This window comes from Pediculus humanus, genomic scaffold (genome assembly GCF_000006295.1).
Source record: "Pediculus humanus corporis 1103172107475 genomic scaffold, whole genome shotgun sequence".
In the NCBI taxonomy this organism is placed as follows: Eukaryota; Metazoa; Arthropoda; class Insecta; order Psocodea; family Pediculidae; genus Pediculus; species Pediculus humanus.
In genome coordinates, this window is record NW_002987093.1 from 602,767 (window position 1) to 622,305 (window position 19,539).

The window sequence follows — 19,539 nt, forward strand, 5'->3', positions numbered from 1 at the left end:
TTCTGTTATGGAAGGATGTGGACCGCAAAGCATTGAAATTTCAACTCCAGTCAGTAAATGAATAGTTACAAGACGAAAAGGAACAGAAGGGCTAGTTTGAGGTAAAAATATTGGAACATCCGAAGAATAAGTACTTTCATTCAGAGCATTAATAAATACACTTAATAATATTTTTTCATTCGATGTTAATTTCCACCAACTTGGAGTTGCGACGGCAACTCTACCATAAATGGTCATACATCCGAAATGACTTTCTAATGTTTCTAAAAAACTTTCCAAACAATTTTGTAAAGCTTGATTCTCCTGAAATTAAAAAAATATAATAACAAATTAACTTTATGCAATTTAATTTAACATGTCAAATAATTTTTCTTTTTTTTTTTAAAAACTTACTTGGCACAAAATAGTTTCAACGAAATTATTCAAACAACCATTTGAAACAATTTCCACGCTATCAATTTTCGATTGTAATTTTTCATTTGATTCCAAATTTTCCAATAATTTATCAATTAATTTATAAGTAACTCTAAGTTCTCTTTTTAATCTTTCTGGATTTTTAATGTTAATCAATTCATCAATTCCAAGGCACATGACGATCGCATCAAAAACCAAATCTAAAAACTCTTTTAAGCCAGCAGAAGTAGATGTTGATGACATACCAATTAAAATTAAACTGCAACAAAAAAAAAAAAATTAATAAATATATATTTTAACGGAAATTTCAAAATTTTTTTTTTTTACCTCTCATGATATTCTTTCCAACAAATAACGTTTTCATCCGAAACTGTGTCTTCCAATAATACATCTTGTGATTTTGCAAACATATGAACGCCATTGAGTGAAGCTATATATGAAAAAGATAACTGAAAATAAATACCGTTGAATATATTAAAAATAATAATAATAATAATTGAAATTTGTTATTAATAAAAAAATAAACTTACAGATTGATCGTCTCCCTTTTTTCTAACAAAAAGTGGAAAACCACCACTGGATGTAAGGCAAAAAACTTGTGCAACCATATTAAATCATCATTTACCAAAATTTAATAACTTTTTGAAATAACAATAAATAAAAATAAATATTTTAAAAAAACTTCATACAGACACCATTTTGATTTCAAATATGATACTACTTCTAGAAAATGGATAAAGCAGTATCATAATAATTCATTTTGGTTTGAAGTTTTTAACACAGGTTTCACAAATACCTAAAAATATAAAACAACTTTTTATAACGGTTAAATTCAAAATTTACCCGAATAAAAATTTTTTCTTCTTATTTTTATATAAAACTCATATTAAAATATTTAATTTAATTTTTAATCCAAATTCCCTAAAAAATGGAGGGGGGGGAGGAAAAAAATGTATTTAAAAGGTTTATCATCATTAAGTTTATGACGTCATTATAAAAAAAAAAAAAAAAAAAAAAAAAACAAAAAAAAGTAGAAATTGACGTTACGTAATAGAAAATTGTTATATTATTATTTTTTTTAAAAATAAATTTTATTGTTAAAAATAATTGAAGTAAAAATTTTAAATAATAATAATAATAGATATTAAAAAACGTTACGTAAAAGTTTTTCTTTTCTTTATTTTTTTTTTCCCTCCGTGAGAATTTATTCCTTTTAAAAATTAATCAAAATAATTTAAATTAATTTACGTTAGTGAGGAAATGGCTAATAATAATGACCATCGCCATTATTTTCATTGTATTTTTTTTTTTTTTTTTTTTACTTAAGAAAAGAAAAAAAATAATAAAGGTGATATCGTATATGATGACAAACAAAGTGATTTATGACTTAAAAAACATTTTTACGTTTCCCTTTTTCTTTAAATTTTGTACGATCCGATCTTTTGTATATTTTACGAATTTCCTGCGGGTCAAAATTTTCACCGCGGGGTTCTTCATTATTAGTCGGTGTATTATAAACATTTGACAAAAAAAAAAAAAAATTTATTTAAAATATATAAATTTTACAATTACGTTTATTAAAAAAAGACAATTTAAGAAAAGAAAAATAAATAAATAAATAAAACATTAATAAAATTTTGAATTTTTCTTTAAAAAAAAAATAACGGACGCCGTACGCCGAATAATAAAACGTGTAAACGATTTCTTTTGGCTGTTGCATTTTTATGACGTCATTCCTGACGTGTAATTAGACAAAATTTCAAAAAAAACGTAACGGTTGATTAAACTCGTAACATGAAAAAGTAGTACGTGTCGTTTTGTATTTTTTTTTTATTAAGGGTGGGTAAAAAAAACCCCTTTAAAATAAAAATGTTTTTTCATTGGCGTTTGTTTTCCTTCCCCCATGGGTTTGTGAACGACCACCCTTTTAATTATTATTACATTCGCCATTTTGTTTTACAAAAAAAAAAAAAAGTTGTTGCGGTAAATATATTGTTGTTATTATTATTATGAGTAATCCTAAAAAATTATCCATTTTATTATTATTATTATTCTTTTTTTCGCTTCGAAATACAAGATTTACAAAATCAATAAATAAAAAAAATTTTTTTAAAGTTTTAAATTTATTTTCTTTTTTTTTTTTTGGTAATATGTTTTCTTTTTGGTATTACGTCACACAATACTAAAAATAAATACAATTTTCTTTTTTTTTTTTGTAAAAAAAACATCACAAAACATTTTATCGTAATTGTTTTCTTATTAATCGCGGCAGCCATTGATTAAAAAAAGAAATATTAACTTAAAATTTACACCGAATGAAACTAACAATGATTCGGACGCCATTTTATTAACAATATACACACCAGGGTTAATTAATTAATTAAATATATGATCACAATCCGTAGAGATATGGCGGACATGGACTAGGTAATATTGGAACTAATTGATATTTTTGTTGAAAATGCGTTTTGATGTGTTTTTTCAAATGATCCTTCCTTCCAAATCTTTTTCCACATTCGGAACATGGAAAAGGACGAAGACCTGAATGTATACGCCTGTGCCTTGTGAGTTCTTCATTTCTTGTAAAACTTTTCCCACAGGATTCTACATCACATTTAAAAGGTCGTTCACCTAATCGATAAAAATCAATTTTTTAAAATAAGTAATTTTTTTTTTTTTTATTATAAGAATAAAATTAATTAATTACCCGTGTGAATTCTTATATGTCCTTTAAGTTGTCCATTATTACTAAATCCAACTTGACAATGTGGGCACCTAAATTTTTTCGGCCTTTGTTTTCTCGTTTTTTCCGCCGTTTGTTTTTGTTGTTCCGTTAAAAATTTCGCATATTCTTCAAATAAATTTGGCGGAAAATCGTGGAAAATCAAATTCGATTCAATAAATTCCGGATGATATTGATAATAATGTCCGCCGCCACCGTAATAATTATTATTATTATTATTATAAATGTTATAATCTAAACAATTAGAAAATCCATCGAAATTCTGATACATTCCCGATTGTTGCGGACCGGAAATCAAATCGGAATTTAATTTATTATTCATTTCCGGTTCCTTAAAATTTTTCTCATCGGTATTTAATTTTAATTTTAATTTTAATTTTTTTTGAATATTATATTTTTCACTTCTTTTTTTAATATGTTCTTTAACATTTTTATATTTTATTTCGCGATCTGTCGTCGACGTGTCAAAGGTCATCATCACAACATCATCTTTATTCGATTCTATACAATTTTTATTTAAATTACTTTCGTATTTAACATCATCCTCATCATCATTATCATCACATTTTTTAATTTTGTATTCTTCAATCCACGGTCGAAATAACGAAGAAGACATTTTTACTTTTGTTTAAACAATTATTTATAAACTAATAATAATAATAATAATTGATTGAAAAGGACAACATCCGTATCGTATCAGTGTCCTTTTTAAACTACCCGCATGATAAATTTTTATGTTTCTCTCTTGGTTACTTGAAAGGAATCATGACAATGTTCATTATAGCAAATTTTTTTTTTTTTTTTTTCAAAAGGGATGATTCGTTTTGACGAAAATTTCAAGGAGGGGGTAAACAAAATAATAATAATAATAATAATAATAAGGTTTGCTTACAATTTACAGAGTTTAGAAAGAAATAATAATAATAATAATAGTAGTAACAAGAGTGACTTTTTATTTTATAAGATAAACATTGTGGTATTTTTTTTTTTTTTTTAAAATGATTGGGGTAACTTCCCTTTTTATTTTCATATACGTATATCTGTTATGTTTCTCGCTTTGGGTGATGATGATGATGATAATGATGATGATGATGATTCACTTTTCATATCATAAGAGTTTAGGGATGAAGCTAAAAAAAAAAAAGCTCAAAACCTTTTCTACTATCCTTTCAACCTTTTCTTTTTTTTATTTTAAAATGCAAAAAAAATTTACATTTTCAAGATGTCATTATCTGGTTTATTAAAATTTTTTTATTGATATAATATTTACATAAATAATAATAATAATAATAATAATTTTTTAATTATTGTAATAATTTAGAATAATTTATGATTATTATTGAGAGTGAACATTAATTTTTAATTGATAAAAAAAAAAAAAACAAAATGTCTGACTTTTATTGATTTTTTTTTTTTTTTTTAAATATTATTTTTTATTCAATTGGGTTAACAAAAAAAAAAAAAAAAAAACTAACCCCCCTTTTGTCGGGGGGAAAAAAAAAAACTCCCTTAATAAAAGTTAATTGTAGTTGGAAAAGGGGTTTGAAAATGAAAAAAAAAAAAAAAAAAAAATCTCCCTTTTATAATCAAAAATTTCCCAACAACTGTTAACGACAGCCTTTTCGTGCCCCCAAAAAAAAAAAAAAAAAAAAAAAAAGGAAAAGGGAGAGAGAAAAAATACACCAACCAAAAAAAATTAACCAATCAAAAAATTCCCGTTATAAAAGGGTGGTGGCGTTCCCGAGTATCAATAATCTTTTTCCCTTTCTATCCTTTTTTTTTTTTTTTTTTTTTTTGTTAAAAAAAAATAATTTTCACGTTTTATTTTCCAATATGAAAATTTATAAATAATAATAATTTGATTAAACCGGAAAATTATTTTTAAAAAAAACCCAAATTCTTATTGATTTAGAAGATTTAAAGTGAGGGGGTAGGGAGAGGGGGTAGGGAGGGAAGGAGGGAGGGGGTATAAGACATACGAGGAGAATACAACAAAATATTGAATGATTAAAGTCACTTAAAAGAGTTTTTGTCATCAATTCAGTTGGAAAAACCATAATCAAACAGGGACACAAAAGGTGTCAAGTATCAAAAAACAGCAGGGCCACCATTACACTACTCTTATACGTATTGTGGTTTGTATTGCATGGAAAAAAAAAAAAAAAAAGGTGCACAAACGAATGATTATTATTATTATTATTATTTTAATTCGAAAATGTGCAATCTTGTTAGAACCCATCGTTCCCTAACCTTTCCTAAAGGGGCACAACAGAGAGAGAGAGGGATAAATAACAAAAAAACCTCAACAATTTTTTATTTATTTATATACATTTCATCGGGGGTAATTAATTATTTGATGGGGAAACAAAAAAACAAAATAATCATCACAAAAATATTTTAATAAGAATCCTTTTAAAATACAAAATGAGAGAGAGAGAGAGAGAGAAATATATGTGAAATCAATCTCTTTTTTTATTACTTATCAATATCAATAATAAAATTATTTAAATAAATAAATAAATCACGCAATATTTCAATTATACTAACTCTTTTTTAATTTTATTACAAAAAAAAAAAAAGTTCGTTACGTGAGCTATTACGTATTTTCCTTTATAATAATAATAATAATACCTGTATAAGTCAATAGCAATAAAATAATAATAATAATAAAAATCGTTCGTTTAAATGATTACACAATTCGTTCGTTTCCGTTTATTTATTTATTTCCTTTTTTTTTTTTTTATAATTACGTTATTTAATCATTTTTTTAAAAAAAATTAACGGTTTTATGTGACGTCATTAAAATAACCGTCATATAAGAAATTTTATTAAATTTATTTTTATATTCTTACGTGTGTGTTCGCATATCAATGGAATATGAGAAAAAAAAAAAAAAACGTTTGGGAAAAATTTGCAAACGTAAATAACACAGCGGGAAGTCTTTATTAATGGAATATTCTAGAAAGATTCATAGTTTTTCCTATCATTAGACCTCCCATATAGCAACAACACTTTTTATATTACGTAATATTAAATATGTCGTCGTTCTCCCACGCAATTTTTTTTAAATAAAGTCCTCTCTATCCCCCCTTTCGTGAGACAACCGTATAAAATTGATTCGGTTATCAAAAAAGAAGAAGAAGATGAAGAAGAAGAAAATGTCCAGATGTCTTATTGAGTCAATAATTGTTGAGAGTTTTTTTGTTGTTAAAACTTGGGTTAAATGATAAAAAGAACGTTTTTGAAAAATTATTAACGACACCAAAGTTTATGATCCGGAAGAATTTCATTAGCCATGGTAAGTGGTTGGCCAGAAAAAAAAAAAAAAATGTTTTATGCGACATCAATGAAGTTTTTTTTTCCCCATTGTTGAATTCCCTCCTCCATCTTAAAATTTATTTTAACGTTTTCGCGAATTTCTTAATATTAAAAGAAAAAATTAATAATAATAATGATAATAAAACTTACTAGTGTATGATTGATTGATTTTTAAATAAAATCGATTAATCGATTTAAAAAAAAAATTCACAAATATATCATCACGATAAATTTCAATTTAAATAAATTTAAAAAAACCGTTTTTTTTCGAATGTCGATTCGCGAAACGACGATTCGTGAACGAACAAACGCAAAAGCGTTACCAACTTTAGAAAAAAAAATTTTCCTTTTTTTTTTTTTTTTAATTCTATTAATCACAGGTAAATCTAAACAAACAAGAATATTTTATAATTTGAAATGAGTGTCGAAAAAAAAAAAATTGAAAATAAATGGTAAAACCCCAAAATGTCAAAAAGTTAGAGAGGACAATATCATTTCGCTTCGGTTATTGTCAAAGAGACAAAGATGTCGGGTTTTTTTTTTTTTTTTATACTCAATGAATCGATATTAGGTCATGTGGAATTGACTGACATGGATGACTTCTTTGACTATTGTCCTTTCCGACATCCGTGAATAACGTATTCAACAATATATTTCGGCACGCTCTTCTTAAAAATTCACACCTCGATAATTAAGGTTTTTTTTTTATACCTTTTTACTTTATACCTATATACCGACTACTTCTTGCTCTTATTATTATTATTATTATTCTATTCGTATATAAAAATACTTGAAAATAAAGAATAAACACTTTTTTTTTTTTTACAAATAAGACTCTTGGGGGCGTCTACCAACGTGACACGGCATTTAAAGTTCTTTTGGTTGTTGTTGTTGTTGTTGTTGTTGTTGCTGTTATATTTTTAACTTAGTTTCGATGGTCATTATTATTTGAAAACCATGTGAGAAAATATATTCATTATGATTTTTAACGTTTTTTTATTATTTTTTTTTTGTTTATCTTTATCATTATTTTATCCGAATACTTATCAAAATCTATTAATTATTATTATTATTATCAATAATTATTAACGGTGGAAAAAGTTAGAAAGAAAGAAAGAAAAGAAAGAAAATTTTTTTTTTCAAGAGTTCTTAAAATGAATCAAGTCCTTATACGATAATGATTATTATTATTATTATCATTATTTTTCTTTTTTTTTTTTGAAAAACTTTTTAGAAAAAAAATTTTTTCCATCGTTTTGCATTTAAAAAAAAAAAAAAAATTTTAATTAATTATGACCGCCATGTTGGAAAAAAAAATGAATAAATAGAAATACTTAAAATATAAAAAAACCGTAAAATAAATAAATAAATTTATTCATCAATAATTAAATAAGAGTTCATTATTACGTAATAATAATAATAATAATAAATAATATTTATTTAATTTTTTTTTTTTATGTAATAAAACGAGTGGCATTCACGATAAAATTACAAAAAAAAAAAAATTGAGTGAATTTTATCACGGCAGCCATTTTGAAAAATTTTCGGTTGCTACGTTTGATACGTTAAATTTTTAAAAAAAAAAATATTATTTATTTATTATTTATTAATAAATATTAGCGAATTTTTTTTTTAAATATGATTTTAATAAATATTTTATCTTTCGAAAGAAAATAAAATTACCGACGGAAAATTAAAAATAATAATAATAATATTATAAAATTTAGTTACATTTCAATCTTTTCCTCTCTAAATATTGTTCTTTTGTTAAATATAATAAAAGTTATTCCTTTTACTCGAAAATTTTAAAACAATAATAATAAAATAATGATTATGTAAAAGAATTCAATGTCAAATGCATTCATATTTTTCTAAATAGGAGGGAAAAAAAAAAATGTTTTTTTTTTTTTTTGTTTTCAAATACAAACGTAAACGATCACGTTTTTTTTAAAAAAATTTTTATGTATTTATTTTATTTATATTTTTTTTGTCTCATTCAATGAAATTTTTATAAACTGTGAAAAGTTTTTCTTTTGTTGTTTTTCTATTGATTTCCCGTTCGTAAAAAAAAAAAAAGAAAGAAAAAGAAAACAAACCGTTTTTAATAATTTAAATCTTATACATTTGAGTAATTTACTTTATGTTTAAATTTGAATAAAAAGAAAAAGGGAAAATGTTTATATTTTTTAAATTAATAATTTTTTTTATTTTTATTACGGTAATAAAAATCCGTTTAAAATAATCAAACGTTAATATTTTTTACGTTTTTTATGTATTTTATAATTTTAACGTCCGCCATATTGTTACGTTAATTATTATTATTTACGTAACGTTTTTTCATTTAACAAAAACATTTCCTTTATTCCTTAAAAAGAAAATTCATTTTATCAAGTGCTGCCACCTTTTTTTTTTTTGTTTTTATTCATTTTCAAAAAAGGCGGTGGAAAATTTCAGTTATGAATTTTAGTCAGTGATTCGCCGCGAAAAGTTTCTGAGCTTTTTTCTTCGTCCAAATTATTTTATTATAATTATTTAATTTTATTATTATTTTTTTTGTTTTTATAATAATTCGTTACTCTTTTAATTTAATTTTAAAATTCGTTAAGTTGAGTGATCGTTGTAATCCGGAAAAATTAAAAAAAAAATTCGTTTAATTTTAAACGTTTTAAATTGCACATTCAAAATACATTCATAATAATTTTTTTTTTTTTAAATTAATTTATAAAAAATGTTCTGATTTTTTCATTTTAAACTTTTTACTAAAATATTTTATCCGATCGGTAAGTTTTTTACCCTAATTATTTCATAAATTCATTTAAAAAAAAAAAAAAAGATGAAAAAAATAAAACGTTAATGAGGTACTTGTCGTTAAAAAAAAACGTTCCACGCAAAATTCAAATTTAAATTTTCAAATTCGTTAACGGAAATTTATAACGAATAATAATAATAATAATTAATGATGGATTTAAGTGAGAGCCAATGTTTAACGAATAATTAAATTATAAAAACCGTTTAAATGTTTAATTATTTTAATATTAGATAAAGTTAAATTAAAAAATTAATTATTTATTTATTTATTAAAAAAAAAATCCCAAGTTCGTAACCGTTTTCGTAACCGCTTTCGTAAATTTTTTAATCATTTTTTTTTTTTTTTTTAAATAATTTCCTTCTTAAATTTTATTCTTGTAATTTTATAATATAAATACGATATTTTCTATATTATGTAAAATTAATGTCGTAAAAAATAAAAAAAAAATAAAATAAAATAAAAAAGGTCGAACCTTTTTCCGAAAGTTGCGGTTTTTCATGTGGTTTACATTCGCATCTGTTAAAAGATTTTTTTTTTTTTTTTTTCTGTCGTTAACAAAAGAAAATTCTTTTTATATAAAAGAAAATGGAAAATGTCGTCAATCGTCATTCACGTTATTAAAAAAAAAATTGATTAATTTTTTCTTAATTCTTTTACATATAATAATTTTATTTTTAATATATTAAAAAAAAAGAAAATCTTTTATGTCATTATTTTCCTTACGATTTTTTTTTTTTTATTAATTAGATTGAAAAATGTCGTCGTTTTAAACGTTTAATCGTTTTTTAATTTTAAAATATATATATATATATATATTGTTTTCAATATATATTATTATTATGTTATTTAGTATTCTCTCTCTCTCTCTCTCTCTCTCTCTCTCTCTTTTATTCTCCCTATTTATTATTAATTTTTCCTGTTACTTATATAATCTTTGAATGAAAGCTTTTGTTTTTGTTTTGTTTTTTTTTTAAACAATTTTTTATTAACAAAAAAGACTAAAAAATATTAACAAACGGATTTTATTGTTTAATAATTTTTTATTAATTAATAGGAAATCAAACTTAACAACATAATTTTTTTTGTTTAAGATCAACACAGCTGAGAAAATGTCTTCTGGTGAATATTTAAATAAAACCGTTGAAATTTGCGTTGAAAAATTTAAAAATTTTCTACCGCCTAATGGAGGTAAACAAACAAACAAACAAAAAATATTTTATTTAACTTATTTATTAACGATTAATAATTTATTTATTTATTTATTTAGAAATATATTGTAATTGGACGTGGGATTCCGTATTGTGTTGGCCACCGACAAAAGAAGATACCGTCGCTGTTCAAAATTGTCCAAAAGATAGAGGAATCGATCCATCGAGTAAGTTTTTTTATTATATTATTATATTAATAAAAAAAATATATTATATATTTTAAATTAATATAAATTAATTCGGTTAAAAAAAAAAAAAGGTAGAAAGAAAACGCGAAAAAAAGGTAAAAATTAAATCAAAACAAAAAAACAATATTTACATTTTGCATAATTTTTCCCCTTATTGTTTTTTGTTGTTTTTCTCGTTTCCCACCCCCCTCTCCCCTCGTTTTTCCGCTTTTCCGGTTATATTTATTACTTTTTCGTCCATTTTATAAATTTATTTATTTTTTGATAAATACGAATTAATAAAGAACTTTCGAGAGAATTTATTTATATATATTTTCTTTCAAAATAAAAACGATTTTTATATTTTTTATTAAAATTTTGACATTTTGTTTATATTTTTGTTTAAATATTATTAATAATTTATTTTTTTATTTTCTCATACATAAATATATTTATTAAAAATATTTTCCGAAGCCAAACAAATTATTTTTTATGTTAATTCAATTCGAATTATTAATTTTTTTAAAGAAGAAGAAGAAGAAGCCATTATTTATTTATTTATTATTATTATTAATATTTTTCTTTACCCTTATCGATTCATTTTAAATAATAATAATAATAATTTTTTGTAAAATAATTACGTAATATATATAAATAAAAAAAATAAAATTAATTAATTACTTATTATTATTTTGTTTGTTACGCGTTGTAATAATAATAATAATTTTAAGAAAGAATTTTTTTATTTAAATTTTTTATTAAATAATTAATGAATTCTAAGAGAGAGAGAGAGAGAGAGAGAGAGAGAGAGAGAGAGAGAGAAACAGTAAATCTTGAATAAATCCAAAAAGGTTGATTAAATTTTTTCCTTTTTTTGTGTAACAAATCCCGTAATTTTTTTCTTAATTATTTTCAATAATTAATTATAATGTCTTGATTATTATTATTATTATTATTTAGACTTACGTAATTATTATATTTATGTAATTAAGGAGGACAAAAAAAAAAAAAATATATTAATTATTTTAAAACTCTTACAGAATTAGTATATAAAAAATGTTTACCTGGAGGACGTTGGGAGGGTAGAATAAAAGGTCATGACGATTCACCACAAGGATGGACCAATTACACGACGTGTTTCACTCCAGAAACTTGGCAATTGTTTAAAATGTTATATGCAGACTCCGAAGATACAGCCAAGATAAAATTGGACATTGCGGAAAAAACGAGAACGTTGGAAATCGTAGGATTTTCCGTATCTCTCATTGCCTTATTATTTTCTCTGGCCATTTTTTTCAGATTCAGGTGACGACGACGCATTTATTCATTACCTAAAAACACAAAATTTTGTAAATAATAATAATAATAATTGGTTATTATTTTAGGGGATTAAGAAACAGTAGAACGAGAATACATAAAAATTTATTTATTGCTATGGAAATACAAGTTGTCGTTAGATTGAGTTTATACATTGATCAAGTTATAGTAAAAGAAAAAATTAATTTTTGGCAAGGAATACACGACACGGTACCTATTTTTCATCATCAAATAGAAAAAAAAAGAATAGAATTGTCAAAAAATTATTAAAAAAAAAAAAATTTTTTTTTTCCAGCCATTTTTATGCGAAATATCATACATTTTATTAGAATATGCAAGGACGGCCATGTTTATGTGGATGTTTGTCGAGGGTCTTTATCTTCATAACATGATAACAGGTTTAATTATAAAAAAAAAAAAAAAAAAAAAATTTTATAAATATTATAATTTTTTAAATTTATGTTATATCAGTTACAGTTTTTCACAAAGAACAAAGTTATTATACGATGTATTCGATAATTGGTTGGGGATCCCCAATAATAATAACGAGTGCCTGGATTTTAGTCATGATAACATATTACAAAACGTCCAAATGTTGGTGGGGATATAATTTAACAATTTATTTTTGGATATTAGAAGGACCAAGATTAACCGTCGTCGTGGTAAATTTTCCATCAAATCATTTTCAATTTAAAAAACAATTTGTTTATTTATTTTTATTTATTTTTTTAATAATTTCAGTTAAATTTTTTATTTCTTTTAAATATAATTCGTGTGCTCGTTGTTAAATTACGACAGAGTAGAAAAAGCGAAATCGAACAAGTCAGGTAAAAATAAAAATTATTAAATTGAAATTGAAATTGAAAACAAACAGAGATCAAAAGATCCACAATTTTGGTTTTCTTTTAGGAAAGCAGTTCGTGCAACGGCTGTTCTTTTACCCCTTTTAGGTATAACAAACATAATAAGCATGAGTAAATCCCCGTTGGAAAAATCAGTTTGGGAATTTGCTTTATGGTCATATGGAACGCATTTCCTAACATCATTCCAAGGTTTTTTCATTGCGTTTTTATATTGTTTTTTAAACGGAGAGGTGAGTGAGAGAGAGAGAGAGATCCCCATTAAATTTAAAAGGAAAATTATTTTAAAAAAATTTTCCCCCCAACAGGTTAGAGCTGTCGTAATGAAAAGCGTTTCAACATATTTTTCATTGAGAAACAATCAACAACATAAACAATTTCAACATCATAAACAATCAACGAGTAAAACTACGACAAATGATAAAACAAACGGAAAACAAATTGAAAATCAAAATGATGACGTCAACGATGCACAATGGAAAAGGTGGTAATAATAATAATAATAATTTTTTTTACGAAAAAACCGACAACTAATCCAATTTATTTATTTATTTATTTACAGTAATAACGATCAAGTCGTCGAGTATGTAATTATTTTTTAATAATCAATTTTTATAAATTTTCTCAATGAAAATAACCGGAAACGCTTTGTTTTGTCATTTCCAGGACGAGAGTTTGACACGAATCATATTAAAAGAACATAAACACGAATGGCAACAAATTCGAAAAAAAATTATTTAATTATTATTATTATTATTTACATATATTTATTTAATATATTTATATAATACAAATCAAACGTTTTATGTACATTTACAGGTACAATTATTATTATTATTATTATTATTATTTCATCAAAGGCAAATTTTACGAATATTATCATCATCATCATTATTATTAGTTATATAACCTGATTTTTTGTAAAAACGCTACTACCCACGTGAGCATTTATTATTATTATTATTATTATTATTTCATCAAAGGCAAATTTTACGAATATTATCATCATCATCATTATTAATTATATAACCTGATTTTTTGTAAAAAGGCTACTACCCACGTGAGCATTTATTATTATTATTATTATTATTAAAAAATATAAAATTTTGAAAAAATTATTATCATTATTATTATTCGAATCGTTAAGTTAAACGAAAAAGAAAAAGAAAAAGAAGAAGAAGAAAATTGAAAACATTTCATACCTTATTTATTGTACGTGCGTATACCTAACGCGTGTGTTAATAAAATTTTTTCTCCGTACCTGAAACGTAATAAAAAATTTATAATAAAAATTATTATTATTATTATAATAAACTGCAGTTAAAACAGCCTTTAATGTTTCTTCTTGTTCTTTCCATATTGCAACAAACATCATTAATTTTTTTTACTCTAATTATTATAAACAAAAAATTATTTAATGATAATAATAATAATAATAATAATAATAATAATAATAATTTTATCAATTTTAATACAATCATAAAAAAACATCGAACCATTTACCACAAAAACATAAAGACGACATAAAGAAAAAATTATAAATTTTTATATTTATATAAATATATATATATGTGTATATAAGTGTGTGTGTGTGCGTGTGCGTGTGTAAATTAATATGTTTAAATATACAAATGTTATTAATAAAGAAGTTTAAGTATTATTATTATTATTGTTTTTTTTAAAAACCTAAATACATAGGATTTAATTAAGAGTAAATATTCTATTGCGTTTTATTTATATTGATAACGCTCATTAATAAAATGATTTTTATTAATCTATTTATTTATTTATTTATTTATCCTATTAATTAATTAATTAATTAAAAATTACAATTTAAAAAATATATGTATATTTTTATATCAAATGCAAGCTACGCTCATTGGCAGTGACGTAATCAATTGACTTTTATTATTATTATTATTATTAAAATTTCTACCCTGAATAACTTTAAAAGCAAACAAAAATGTATTTTCTCTTATTGCTATATACTTTATTATTATTATTATTATTATTTTTCTTTCCTCTATAAACGAAAACATTTTTAATAAACGACCACAATCGATCAATTTTTTCTTTACTTTCAAATAAAATAAAAATAAAAATTTCTTTTTAATAAATGAATAAATTTAATTATTAAAATAATAATAATATTAATAATAAAATTATCATCAATATATATTTATCGTTATATTTAAATCTAAAATAAAATAAAATAATAACGTAAAAATTAAATTGTATACACACCGGAAGTAGTTGTTTCTTTTTTTTTTAAAGCAACAAAATATTTTGGCATCGACTTTTTTTCCTATTAATTACATAAAATTAAATAATTTAATAATATTTTTTTTATTGCAAATCATTACTTATCCTATTTTTCCCTATTTAATGACTAAAAATTATTATTATGTATATGTACATATATAAACGTATTTTATTATTGTGTGTGTGTGTGTGTGTGCACGTGTAGGACTGACTGTGTATGTGTGTGTGCACGTGTAGAACTGACTGTGTATGTTATTATGTAAACGCACGATGGAATAGTTTTTCTTTTTAATACTCTTTCGGTTCGCTTTGAAACCCAAACACCTCTGACGCGGGCGGTGCGCTGGGAAGTAGCTACCGAACGTGTCTCTGCATTAAAAAGTGATGCAAAATCCCCGCTTGAGCCATGACGTCACACGTTCCCTGTGCCAGCAAATCCCGGGATTTGGATTCTTTCGAACTCGGTCGTAGCAATGTGGGCCCGAAAACGGTGGCCAAATTGTGTAGGCTCATTTTATTCGCCGATTCGTGTTGATTTACTCTGTCGTCCGCCGCGTAAATAATAATAATAATAATTAATTGATATTTTTAATGATAGATATCTACTTTAAAAAAATTCTAATTACCTAATTAAATGATCTAGAAGAAAATTAATAATCTCGCGATTTTGTATTGGTAGAGATTGAAAACAACTCGATAACGCTCCGTCTCTTTGATTTTCTCCCAAATTCCACGCGTGTAAAAACTGAAAATATTTTTTTGAATTTCAATTTATTATTATTATTATTAAAAAAATTTAAATTAAAATTAAAACGAATCGACCCAGGATCCACGAACCTTTTCGTAATTGGAATCCGTGAAAAGTGCTTCGGGTAATTCTCTCAAATATAATTTTAATATCCCCGTCACGGAATGTACACAAACTTCTTTGAGCAATTGTTCGGCTTCGTAGCAATCTTTAAATAATAATAATAATAATAATAATAATAATAATAATAAACCGATTATACATTATCCATAGAGTAATACATAATTGATACTAAATAAACTCACTCGTTTCGAAGGATCTTTTTAGTCTTGCTAAATCGGATGCGGAACCGGAAACTCTGTAAATCCCGACTTCCGTCATCCCTCTTCTTTCAACCTCCCTCACGCAACTCGTTATTATGAACGGCACACTTCTGTCTTCTCTCCTAAGCGTGCCCAAAACCACAAAAAAAAAAAAAAAAAAAAATTAAATAATAAATTTCACGCTCTTTGAATAATTCATTCATTCATTTTTAAGATCCTCACCGACAAACTTGTTGTATTTTACTACCGAATCCCAAAGGTTTGGATTGGGGTATCCTTCTTAGGGATACATCAGCCGGTTGAAATCTCAGCCTCATAACTAATGTGACGCCGGCACTTAAACTTATTTTTTTGGCAACTTCATTCGGCCCCAGCCAAGACACGGAAAGCTAAATAAAAAATGTTTAAATAAATATTTTAAATGTTTTTTTTTTTTTTTTTTTTTTTTTTTTTAAATTTGTCTTTACCTTTCGAGTTGATTTTCCCCTCAGTATCGTTCTTTCTTGAGCTTCCTCGTACAAAAGTATTCTAAGATTTTGACTCCCCTCTAGATCGATGACAAAACTTTGATCCCATCTGGGATTTAGGGATCTACAAATGAGTTTACTTCTCGCTTTTCGAAAATAATGACCGTAACTGTCCACTTCGAGTACCAAAAACAAATCCATCGGATGAGATAATCCGTGAAGGTATCCCAGAGTCACGTGCAAGTCTCCCCGTAGCAAACTTTCATCTTGAACCGTTCGCATGAGGTAAGATCCCATGTTTGTTTTTAAAAATGCTCTGCAAGCTGTCACCCACGCTTGAAGTTCTACCATGCTCACGGAATTGTTTTTCGGACCGGGTAAATGACTTTGTTGAAAAGTATTCTACGGAAAATATTATTAAGAAAATATTAAAAACAAAATCAACAAACACGAGCACGTAACACGCACGTGCGTGTTTACACAGTGATAAAATTTTACTTGTAAATTATGAACTGCTTCGATCCATTGAGTTCTTTCGAATTCCGACGACAGTAAAAATGTGTACAAACGATTACTTCGCTGTCCAACCCTTAAAACTAAATCTGGATAAGCTAAAACCAATTGAGCTTCCAACGCGGCTAATTTTTTTCTCTGTTTTTCGAGTCCCGATTTTCTCTTTTCCTCATCCCTCAAAATTTGATCTCTGATTGTGCAAGCCTAAAAAAAAAAAAAAAAAAAAAAAAAAACGATTACACGTTTGTAACTCGAATCGCATTATTATTTAATTTAAACAAAAAGAAAAAAGATTTACTTGAGATTTTAAAGATAACAAATTCGGAGGTGAAATTTCTTTTGGCTCGTTTGCAGTTTCTTCTAAAATAATCAAATCATTTAAATGTATATACCTGAAAACAAGATAAGGTTCTGTATTTATTAACATTTTCACCGTTTAATTCTACTATTGACATAACGTAAAAACTCACCATTTTAATTCGAAAGTAATTTTACCCCTTCCTGTAGATTTATATTTGGCACATGCCATAACATCGTTAAATAAAAATAAGTGACGTAATTTTCTATGGCCCTCGCATAATTCAACCATGAAAGAATTCTAAACGTTAAAATACAAATACAAATTATATATTAATGCCTCCTGTTTCTTTGTAATAAATATATAAATATTATGAGGGAAAAATGTCGCACCTTTACAAGTCTTCTTTGAGCTCGATCCTCGTGACCAAACATTTTTTTCGTTTCAATCATGTTAAATGAATCTAAAAATGTTTTCGTTAGTGATAATGCTTCTTTTAATGCTTCCTGATCGCTTTGAGAACTTGAACAACATTTTAATAGATCCTAAAAAAAAAAAAAAAAAAAGAAAATAATTTGTTTTTTTCTCTTTCCTAGTAAATTTCATCAAGTGGAAACGTTTGGAAAATAATTTTCAAAAAAAAATTACATCTCACTCACATCTAAAACGAGAGCATTTTTTTGAACTCGGGCCACCGGTTTGAATAACAAATCTTCCAATGATAAAATTTGCCCTTGAAGAGATTTCAATTTTATGTCGGAAGTTATTTCTGCAAATTGCTGACATATTTGACTCCTCCTTTTAACGGTATCCGTAGCTCGTCCGTAGTTATGCAAAAAAGCGCCATATTCGTTTAAATTTTCAGCCTGTAATCATTAAATTTAAAGGATTGCAATTCGTTTACGAAATTAGTTTTTTTAGTTTTTTTCCAACTCAAACTCACAAGTTTTAAAAAGTGTTGTCCGTAAGAAGTGCAATTTTTCAATCCCTCTAAAAACTTGCTGTGCATCGCGTGAAGTTCTGGGATTTTATAAAAAACGGTGTTGAGTTCATCTTCGGAAATGACAGGCTGAGAAGTGCTCAGGGTGGCCTAAAAAAAACGGTTATAACGATATTAACGGCGCGCGCAAAGTGACGAGAGCAAATTTTCAATATACCCTATGACTTACTTTAAGAGCTTTCATGTACTGTAGCAAAACGTTTAAACACTCTAAGTATATTGTTTCTGACTCGATGACGGAGTCTATGATTTTTTTCTGCATGTCGGCAGGATCGGCGTCGAGTGACCCGGAAATTTTCGTTCCGGAAGATTCGAGAGAAGAATTACTGGTGTACGTTCCATCTGAGACATTTCCGACCAAAAGCGAGGGAAAATCGTCACTTTTATCTATTTGAGTGTATTCGGAAGCGTTGCTGATATTTTCTTCGGATTCAACGGAACTACTTCTTTCTATTGTCGGTCTTTGCTTGATAAAATAATCAATGTTAACGTAATTTGAATTGCTCGCTGCCACGCTTGGTCTCAACGAACCTCGACTCGGTAGAGTTAGAGCTTCGATAACGCCTAAAAAAAAAAAAAAAAAAAAAAAAAAAAAAATTTTTTTAAAATAAATTTTTAATGTTAAGGTTCAACTCAGGTTGATTTATAGTTTTATTTTTCATATGCTAAATAATAAATTTTTTTTTGTAAATTTAATGAAATTACACAAATGTTAATTATAAGTCAAACAAACAATAGACCTTTTATCTATTATTTTCCTGATTAACAATTGATTGTTTAAAAAAAAAAAATTTTTTTTTACATGTAATTGAATTCGTAGTTTTACAAAAAATCCGAATTGTTTAAAAAAAAATTCAATCAGTTCTTTAAAAAAATTTAAGTGGGTAAAACATGTTTTAAAAAAAATTTTTTTTTTTGGTAAGTTTAATTATTTTCTATTAGTGAATTCTGTATAGATAAAATATAAATAAATATAGATAATTACATTTAAATTTGATTTGATTGTAATAAAAAAAAAATTATCGTACTCAGAGTATGTAAGTAATAACGGATTTGGTTTTTTTTTTTTTTTTTTTTTTTTTTTAATTGCAG

At 25.0% G+C, this 19,539-nt stretch overlaps 4 protein-coding genes across 4 annotated transcripts in view; 1 reads left to right on the forward strand and 3 right to left on the reverse strand.

Moving 5' to 3' along the window:
- Window positions 1–1,022, reverse strand: part of Phum_PHUM127290 (uncharacterized protein) — a gene marked incomplete at both ends in the record, with an annotated part of 1,753 nt that extends 731 nt beyond the window's left edge. Inside the window, 4 exons of the mRNA XM_002424301.1 lie at window positions 24–303; window positions 394–673; window positions 742–863; window positions 945–1,022. Coding sequence (XP_002424346.1) covers window positions 24–303; window positions 394–673; window positions 742–863; window positions 945–1,022 — 760 coding nt within the window. The remainder of the gene's footprint in view (window positions 1–23; window positions 304–393; window positions 674–741; window positions 864–944) is intronic.
- A 1,784-nt stretch (window positions 1,023–2,806) lies between these two features.
- On the reverse strand, window positions 2,807–3,773 carry Phum_PHUM127400 (uncharacterized protein; the record flags this gene model as incomplete). The annotated part of the gene is made up of 3 exons (XM_002424302.1): window positions 2,807–3,045; window positions 3,122–3,658; window positions 3,683–3,773. 3 exons carry the CDS (start codon window positions 3,771–3,773, stop codon window positions 2,807–2,809), a joined length of 867 nt encoding a protein of 288 aa, XP_002424347.1.
- A 6,620-nt stretch (window positions 3,774–10,393) lies between these two features.
- On the forward strand, window positions 10,394–13,515 carry Phum_PHUM127410 (class B secretin-like G-protein coupled receptor GPRcal2, putative; the record flags this gene model as incomplete). The annotated part of the gene is made up of 10 exons (XM_002424303.1): window positions 10,394–10,472; window positions 10,552–10,659; window positions 11,700–11,964; window positions 12,045–12,186; window positions 12,272–12,374; window positions 12,448–12,638; window positions 12,718–12,803; window positions 12,886–13,069; window positions 13,145–13,320; window positions 13,503–13,515. 10 exons carry the CDS (start codon window positions 10,394–10,396, stop codon window positions 13,513–13,515), a joined length of 1,347 nt encoding a protein of 448 aa, XP_002424348.1.
- Window positions 13,516–15,452: 1,937 nt separating this feature from the next.
- The window catches only part of Phum_PHUM127420 (breakpoint cluster region protein, putative), a gene marked incomplete at both ends in the record, with an annotated part of 5,781 nt that continues 1,694 nt past the window's right edge, over window positions 15,453–19,539 (reverse strand). Inside the window, 13 exons of the mRNA XM_002424304.1 lie at window positions 15,453–15,639; window positions 15,725–15,843; window positions 15,936–16,054; window positions 16,152–16,291; window positions 16,392–16,558; window positions 16,637–17,038; window positions 17,135–17,353; window positions 17,448–17,541; window positions 17,620–17,747; window positions 17,840–17,992; window positions 18,107–18,313; window positions 18,391–18,537; window positions 18,617–18,999. Coding sequence (XP_002424349.1) covers window positions 15,453–15,639; window positions 15,725–15,843; window positions 15,936–16,054; window positions 16,152–16,291; window positions 16,392–16,558; window positions 16,637–17,038; window positions 17,135–17,353; window positions 17,448–17,541; window positions 17,620–17,747; window positions 17,840–17,992; window positions 18,107–18,313; window positions 18,391–18,537; window positions 18,617–18,999 — 2,465 coding nt within the window. The remainder of the gene's footprint in view (window positions 15,640–15,724; window positions 15,844–15,935; window positions 16,055–16,151; window positions 16,292–16,391; window positions 16,559–16,636; window positions 17,039–17,134; window positions 17,354–17,447; window positions 17,542–17,619; window positions 17,748–17,839; window positions 17,993–18,106; window positions 18,314–18,390; window positions 18,538–18,616; window positions 19,000–19,539) is intronic.